Below are 8,895 nucleotides of genomic sequence, written 5' to 3'. Positions count from 1 at the left end.
GAATTTAGAGGTTAATGAGTATTTGGATTCCTCAGTAAATAGAATGGAAAGTAAATGGAAAGTGAAAAACATCTCTTGATATTCTTCCCCATGTATCAACTCAAGCTTCTTTAGGGAACAATATTGGAAATGTGGCATAAAGAAATAATATGTGGCTCTTTAACTGAATTTTTCTTACAGCTCCACTTGAACTACAACTCTTCAGGAACTTCCTCATGAAATAGTTCTTCAACACAAAACGTAAGTCTGTCACATGCAAAACTTTCCCTAGGAATATACATGAATTTATCACCAAAATGAGAGACACTGAGCAACCCTAGAAAAACCTAAAGAGTAAGATAAACCTTTTTATGAGGTGAGGCAGTGAAAGGGTAATGTCCTTGCTCTGCCTGATTCTGGCCAAACACCTGGCATTTACACTCCCATATTCTGGAGAAATGATGTTAAATACCAGGTTATTGGCTTTATAAAGTTACACCTGTACAGGGTTATGGCTTTCTCTCGCAAGTACTCTATTTCCACAAATGTTTTCATATAGCTCACGTTTTCTGTTATGTGTTGAGTCTTTCTATTTGGTAAAAGTTCTGGGTGCACGTTTTGCAAGTCCACAGGAAACACGTATATCCCCTCTTCTCCTTTATCTCCCCCAATGTGAATTGTGTAGAATGCAAGGACATAGCTACAGCTGGCCTTGTCATGGGCTCGGGTGCTGAGACACAGCCAGCCAAAGGCAAACTTACTTCTCCAGTTCCTAGCCAGAACTGAGAGCACTTGCCCTCTAAAACTCAGCTGTCTTTTGCTACCAGGAACAACAGGCAGCCTAGTTAACACTACCTTTTATTTTATTTATTTTTTTTTTTTAATACAGAAGTCTACCTACCATCCCCGGATCCTTTTCGCCTTCGCTTCTCCTCTTTCCCAAAACTCTTCTTCTCTTTGCGCCTCTGTCGTAGTGCTGTTTTAGGGTCAGTAATCCAGGCCTGATAAACAAACTGGAAGGAACAAACTCATTTATTTCTAGGTTCTTCATGTTTTGAGAGTAAGCCACAGAATAAGCCACAAGCAGGACTATATAGTTTGAGTAAACACACTCACATCTGCAGGGGCAAGGAAATATTTTGAAGCCCAAATCAAACACCTCCCCTTGCAGATCTGCCCAGTTTTCATGTGCTATTTTTGCAAGCACAAAACCAAATGTGAAAACACTTGTGGGTGAACCAAGTTTCATTTAAACCCACAAAAATTCATGCTCTGAACTTTTGGAATTAATACCCTGTTGTGCATATGGCCTACTTCACCTGAATCTCTCCATTTAATTCCGTATTTCCACTTTACCATTTTACAGGCAAGATGCATAGTAATGGAAACTTTAAGAGAAAGTGCCGCAATCAACTAACTAAAGCATCAAAAAACGTAGTGATATCTCAGTACAGATACAGTGCTTGTACATTTTTTGTACTTTAGGATTTTTTTTTCCCCCTGTGCAGATCCCAGTGGAACATTTACAGATTTGCTATCTATGCACAGTCCCAAACCTAGCAGTCAGGAATTCCTCAAATTTCATCGTGATTTTGAATGTCTCCCTTTGTTGCTTCAGATAAGTCACTTATGAATCCTTCTGCTACTGTTTTTCCGGTTGTAAAATGAAGACAGTAATACTTACATATATATCAAGGAGATTTTAAGGGGCCAAATCCTGCTCACAGCCCTCACTCAGATCAACAGCCTGTTGACCTGTATGACTGCATGAAGCATGGAATTGGCTCAAAATATTTATACATGCTATAGCAGTGGGAAAAAAAAAAAAAAAAAAAGAAAGAAAAAAGCTACCCCAAAGTAACTTTTTGAATAGTTCTGCTCAAGTTGTGAAGGAAGGTTACAGCAAAACAAGCAGTAACACTCATATCTTTTTCCCTATATGACATAAAATGTGAATAACAGAAACTAAACTGTATCTTCTCCACAACCCTTTAGGACAAAAGATGTTCTTCTAAAGATGTTCTTCTGTTCCTTTTATGGTGTTCATTGAAAAATGGTAATCATCTTTAACTGGCACTGCATTTTCTTCTATTTCTAAGCAATGCAGGCTGGTAACAGAGATGGCAGGGAAGCACACAGATGTAGGCATGAGGGTGAAAATAAAGCACAGTAACAAAATAGCTCTATTAATTCACAAGACAAACATGCAGACAATGACAACAACACACGTGTATCTCAGCGAAGCTGGTGTTGCCCCTTACAGGCCAGAATGATAAAATTTCTATTTGTCTTATATATATTTTTAAAATTTGCATACACAAATTGCTTTGGAACATTAAAAGAAATTTTTTAGAACTATCAAACTGACTTAAAACAAATTTAAAAGGGAAAAATACCTTGATCTGTTTGTGAATATATACAACAATGGAGAGGAAATTATTTTGGTACTGTTGATAAGGGTCCTCTTCCAAATCTCTCAAGGTCTGTATATTTATTTTTGTATGTGTGACTTGTTCAAAACAAGCATCACATGAGAAAATGTGTGGGATCAGAGGCACTGGTTTCTCTTTGCTTTGAAATAGGCGTTTTCTAATGAAGGTGAGCTGGGGGAATGGTTATACTTATGTGTACTAATAACGTATTACTTATTGAAAGTCAGAAACTGTCAACATCAGCTACTGAACAGTTAGCTGAGTAACTGCATGCTAGCCACAGTCATAGCGTGAATATAGAAATCAGAGGTAAAAGGCAGAATTGGAAGAAGGTAGAAGATTAGAGTAAAGAAACAGCATTTCATTAATAAATTTAATGTAATTATGCTAAGCAGTGGGTATTTTAAGAGCTGACTGGGTGCATACATATATATTACTTTAGATTTTTACCACTGGACAAACTTTAAATGCAGTATATTTTAGGCTTTGGAGCTGGTACGCTCAATCTGTAATGCTCACTCCTTACCGTATGTTACATATATATGGAGTGTAAAATGATACACAGCACTCAAAGGTAGGAAATGCTAAATGTATTCAAGAAGGACAAGAAAGAAGATGGACAAATCTTTTTTATGATGATGAGAGGGAGAAAAGTAGAGAGCTAAAAAGGAGTTTGGAGCAGAATGTGTGCTTTACAAACCTTTTACCAGCTTTCGGAGATCAATTGCCACGGTGTCCAAAAGATACATGCAACTTGATATGACTATTGTGCATAGCAGTATCAGAAGAAAATGAGAATTTGGGTCTGCATTTTCTCTCTGGGGATGCATTTAAAAAAAGATATACCACTTTTCTTGAGGGTTGACCACTCAGAAAGTATGAACTGTATTGCATTTCCTAGGGATGAAGCTTTGGCTGTCATTACTTTTTGTAATTATTCATATCAGAGGAAAAATGCAGACGAGGACAGAGGTTTACATTACATAAGGAACTATGGGATGGGTCACATACTGAGCACCCACAAAATGTCAAGTACCTTTGCTGCTTTGATTAAATACTGAAGAATAGTTTTGGGTAGTTTAATGACAGACTTTGGCAAGGCTAAAATGGCTGAAGCAAATTTCCCAATAGCTCTCTATAAAGAAGGACAAAGCAAGAGCAGTTAGTAGAAAACAAGAAAACATTAATCAAATGTATCTACTGAATTATTGTATCAAGATTATTAAGAATGAATTTACATTCATAGACTCCAATATGAAAAAAGATAATTTGTGATGTTCACAATTAAATTTCAGTAAGATGATTCTTAACTGCCTGCATTCTCTAATAAATAAAATCTCCAAGTTAACCCTTGAAGTGACTATTGCACACAATTTAAACTAAAAGAAAAATAAAATCTAAAAATAATTCTTCAGGAAGCTCTACAACAAACAAGTGCACTTTGCTAGTATTTTTATTAAGACCACGTGGAAGGCGATGAAAGGTGAATAAGGTATGATGACCAAATGATGAACAAGCTTTTCATAAAAACTGCTTTCTGTTCTATACAACTCCCCTCCTACATAAAGCCATCCAATATCTTTATGTTGCACATACAGTAGCATTGGCCACCTATACAGAATGTCTGACCAGAATTCTGAAATAAAGACCAGATACTCCATCCTCAGACTAATAGTTTCAGGACTGAGCTTTAAAAAATAAGACCAAACAAATAAAAAACCCAAACCCCAGAGTAAACAAAAGAATCTTGTTAGCTTCTGACCTCAAGTTTAGAACTCTTTAAAATCTCAGTGCTTGGCACCAGCACATCTGAACAAAATGTTGTCACCAATTTTAAAAAAAAATCATCAGAAACAAGAATGCAAACTTTCCTCTATACCTGCATAAAAAGCAGAAAGAAAAATACCTAGAAATTCATGAGCCATTTTTATGGTCCAAGGTGAGTTAAATGCAAAATATACAAAAAATTAATGTAAATAGTAGAAAATAAAACTAACGTATCACATTATTTTTCATCTAGGTTTGTTTTGCCTTTTTTAAGGTCAGGAAACAATCTTTCCTTGCCATTACCATGCAGGCAGTTTAACAAATTTATTCAGTTGGTAATGTAAAGTAAGTATATAAACAAAAGGCATGTTGTATCAACGAATTAAATAAAATATTTCTTCATGTAATTCAGTAATGTCATCTGGGAAGCTTTGTTTGAAAGCTATTGGCATAAGGAATAGAAGAGCACAGAGGCAGTTTCTTGCTCTTGCTTGGGACAGGCTTTCAGTAATGCACCAGTTCTGCAGTGACAAGAGCTTGCATCTGAATGGGAATATGCATCTGCAAAAAGCTATTCGTTTGCTTAAGCTTTTAAAGTTACAGACCTGAAGAGGTTCTGTGATATTTCTGAAAATTCTTCAACAAGTAAAACTTCAATCTTATGAAGATTAAAGCAATCCTATATGCACTAACTTCTTCACCTATATTCTTCATTTAAGCCAGTGGATTCAATATCTGGTACTGTAGGAACCAATTTAGGAAACTTCAGCTATCTTTTTAATATTACAATATCTTCTTATTTCAACACAGTCTGTCACTTAAAAAGCAAACATATTAATTAACATTATCCTGAAAAAGAAGGGAGAGAAAGTGATGTGTTCTCCTTTTGTAATTTTAAATGTTAAGCTCTTTATAACCCAAGGATATATTTCTCTCGTCCACTAGGGTCAATATTATATATATTTTTTAAAGTATGTATTCTTTTCCATGAAAAGTCACTTATTTTTAGGATAATTTCTTCATGGAATGATAACATCTACTCAAAACCAGAAAACCAGTGAAGCGTTGTACAGCAGTGCCAGAGGCAAGTCAGCTTCCTCACTTGTCTTTACCGCAATGCAGAAAAAATAAAGCTCAAATTCTTAACCTTTGGGTTTGTATTTTTGTTTTCCTCAGACAAGAGAATGAAGATATGATTCCACTATAGTTCCTGCAGGAATTTGGCAATGCTTAAAACAGGCAAACTTGCATTTTAAATTGGCAAGAAATTTCATTTCCAATACATTTCAGGTCTACTTCAGAGGTACTGGCTGCTTTAACATATGTGCCTGTGTTATGAGAAGCCTACATTTTTTTCCAGATGTCAACTAGAAAGCAAATTACCATAAAGTACCTGAAATGCAGATTTTTTTCGAGGCTCTTCCTCTTCTTTTTTCTCCTCTTCCTCTTCCTCTTCACTATCCGTCTCAAACAAATAATAATTTCCACTTCTGACCACTAAGTGAAACAAAATATTTTCTTATTTTTCTGAAAAGTTCTATCCTCAGTTGCCCCAAGACCTATGAACAGCCAGCCAGTTACTTAAAAATTCATAACTAGGAGAGGTGAAAACAGAGAAGCAAGAGATTAAAAGGCCTCAGGCAATTTGATGTTAGTCTGTGATACTTTGGGCATGAATGAGAACTATACAAGAACTAAGGAAAACACTACCATGAGAAGACAATGTAAAGAAAATGCTTGAAGGATATCAAGTTTCTAGGTTACATTTTTTTAGAAAAAAAAATGATGGTTAGGTCTAAATTAATTGGGAACTGATGGTTATTTGAGGGAGTGAAAAAACGCCCAGCAGGTAAGGAAATGAATTTACATGAACAGTACCACTAGACAAAAAATACAGAACTTCTCTATAAAATGCTGAGGTATCCTCTAAACTATGGAGTGGGATGGTATTAGTTAATGTTTTCTTCAAACATTTAAGCTTTGATGAGGTAATGGAAAACCTTGGTTTGTTTAAAACAAATCACTTAGATTCTATTAACATGATTGCAAATGAGATTCAATTTTTTGCCCATGAATTCAGAAAGATTCTCAAGCCTTCATACAGTAAAGATGCACAGTGAATAAGCTAGGCCTTATATCCTTGAACAGAAGCAATGTTTTTATTTCTCAGATGGTGACAGGCCCATATGAACAAACAAGGGAAACAAAAAATTGAAAAATAAGGTAATGAGCAAGGGAAAAATCAAAATCACAGCATTACATTCAGCAGTGAAAACTGGTAAATAATTTCCACATTTAAGCTGAAATGTTTAAAGGAACAGTTACTTAGACAAAATGTCACACAATCTGGATATATGGAGTGATACATATTTATATTGAAAATTATATTTAGCTTTCATTATAGGTTTCTGGAAAAGCAACAATTGCCTTAATTCAATCATACCTTGAATTCTACACAGATCCTCTGTGCAAAGATGATCAGACATAACTACCATAGAAACCTCGGGGTAAGCACACTGTGAAATTTGCAAGAACTCTATTGGATCGTAACTTCAGCATCTCAGACTCCCTCACAGAGGGAACCTTGTGCCTCATGTCCCTAGTTATAACTTTTAACATCAATGAACACCCTGCAGAGGGACAGAAAGTCCACTTCAGCAGTTCTAATTGCTGAACTGAGGCAAAAGAAAGTTTGGAAATTTCTTGGATCAAGCAAATTAATTTGGTACAGGGTCTTCTAAAAATGCCCACTTAAAATGCATTAAAGAGATGAATGTATTTTAAGAGCCTGCAGTCTGCAGCTCTCTTTTGTAAAAAAGTATCTTGTAGTCAGTAACAGAAATTGTCCACACAGAAGATCAGCAGGATAAGGTCTGACATCTAGGGGAAACCTCTACTGCAGCACAGTTTCCTAAAGGCTCAGAGTAGCACCTTGTCAGACTTGGAACACCTGAACTGGCAGAAAACAATTCTATAACAATCTCCCTCAACAATTTTTAGGTTAAAGTGTACCTGAGGGGACACTAGAATGTACCAGTTACGTCTCTTTCACAACTAAAGAGGGAGGTATGATTGAATAGCAATAATGCATTCTTGCACACATCAAAATGGAATAAGAAATGTGTTTGTCACCCACAGGAATTACTAACAAGACCAAATTTTACTAGTAAGATAATTCACGGGTAGACTGGACTTGAGGACCACCCTCCTACTGCAAAATGTGACTTTCTCCTACTGCGAAAAGGGAATTGCAGGCTTTCCTTGTGGGATGAGATAGAGGAGGCAGAAGGGGAGCCATGCAGGAGAAGTCAACATCATCCCATCATCTGCTTGTGTCCAGAGGGAAGGAGCTCCCCAGGACAACTGCAAGCACCATCTTTTACCCTACATTAGACACAACCCTGTGCCCCAGCAGAAGCTGAGGACCTTGAAGCATGTGGCCCTAACTCCTGCTGATCTTTGTGGGGCTCCATAAGTAATCCACAAGCACAGGAGGAACCATACCTCCCTGCAAGGGAGAGTGTGAGTGCGCCCCAACGAGGAAACACTCAATGACGTTCCCTATCTGTTCTATTCAGACCCAAATTCATGACTGCGTTTTAATTCCTATGATATACAAAATGAGGTATCTTTCTGTATAATAGAATTATAACAAGTGGTATAAAACCCAACAAAAATGTAAATTAAACATCATAATTGGCACAAAACTTCAAGCCTGAGCAACTTCAATATATACATATATACAGCCACAGCCACAAACCCATTTACTGAGATGAACAGCCACGTGCAGCAGAATGCTGCAGTTACAGGACACTGTTTCAAAAAGGACAGATGGGGCAGACCAGTCTATTTCCAGTTTGTATGCCTGTGAACACATACTGTCAGTGCCATGCTTCAGTGAGTGTGGATGCAAGCCACATGGCAGGCAACTGTTGCTTGTAGAATCAGGGTCTGTGATGTTTCCCACAAGTTTTTGCATTATTGCAGTAAATAATTGCAAGAATGTTCACTATCTAAATACCAAAATGCAAGTTGCCACCGAAGAACATTAAATAATGAGGGTAAAATAAGTAAAAGCCAAAGTCAATGTCTCTCTTTCAGCAGTTCTTCTTATTACAAAACCAGTGGTAAATAAATAAGAGACCATATCCCATTCCTTCAAAATCACCATAGATTGAAATTCTACAGTAAAAACTTGCAAATTATAGTTTTGATCTGTTTTATCACTGTTCTTAATGAAAGTACAGGGCAAGAAGTTTATTTTCATAAGACTTTTGAAAAGGGATAGGTCTCTCTAAAGTGGCAGTGTGCCCTTTAGAAAAATAAAAATAGAGGCACATTTTACTTGTGACTTGATAGAAAGAAGCATACGACATTCTGATAAATGCTGTTGGCAAATATATATGCTGAAGTTATAAAAAAACACACAGGTAAATTAAACAGTATGTAGATGTGCAAAAGTATTACTTGGAGTACCTCTCTTAAACTAAATGACTAGGCACAATATAAACATTCATATTTATCTGTGATCAGTGCTATACACTTGAATGATTTTTAAACCTTCAGAGGTTATTAAATATCTCATATCTGATATCCTTCAACAAACATCCAGTAGAAGGATATCTGATTTGAGACCGCAGTCTACTTAGTTTTCTTGTTTTACCCAATCCATAATGTAGGAAAGAACTATATCATACCCCTGGACTGGGCTACAAAC

The 8,895-nt window shown here is 36.4% G+C and overlaps 1 protein-coding gene across 1 annotated transcript in view; it reads right to left on the bottom strand.

Moving 5' to 3' along the window:
• Window positions 1-8,895, bottom strand: part of PIEZO2 (piezo-type mechanosensitive ion channel component 2) — a gene marked incomplete at its 5' end in the record, with an annotated part of 89,937 nt that overhangs the window by 39,535 nt on the left and 41,507 nt on the right. Inside the window, 2 exons of the mRNA XM_010078967.1 lie at window positions 881-992; window positions 5,572-5,675. Of these exons, the coding sequence (XP_010077269.1) occupies window positions 881-992; window positions 5,572-5,675 (216 nt within the window). The remainder of the gene's footprint in view (window positions 1-880; window positions 993-5,571; window positions 5,676-8,895) is intronic.

The sequence above is a fragment of the Pterocles gutturalis genome, unplaced genomic scaffold (assembly GCF_000699245.1).
Source record: "Pterocles gutturalis isolate BGI_N339 unplaced genomic scaffold, ASM69924v1 scaffold21608, whole genome shotgun sequence".
Classification (NCBI taxonomy): domain Eukaryota; kingdom Metazoa; phylum Chordata; class Aves; order Pterocliformes; family Pteroclidae; genus Pterocles; species Pterocles gutturalis.
This window is presented reverse-complemented; position numbering and strand designations above follow the sequence as displayed.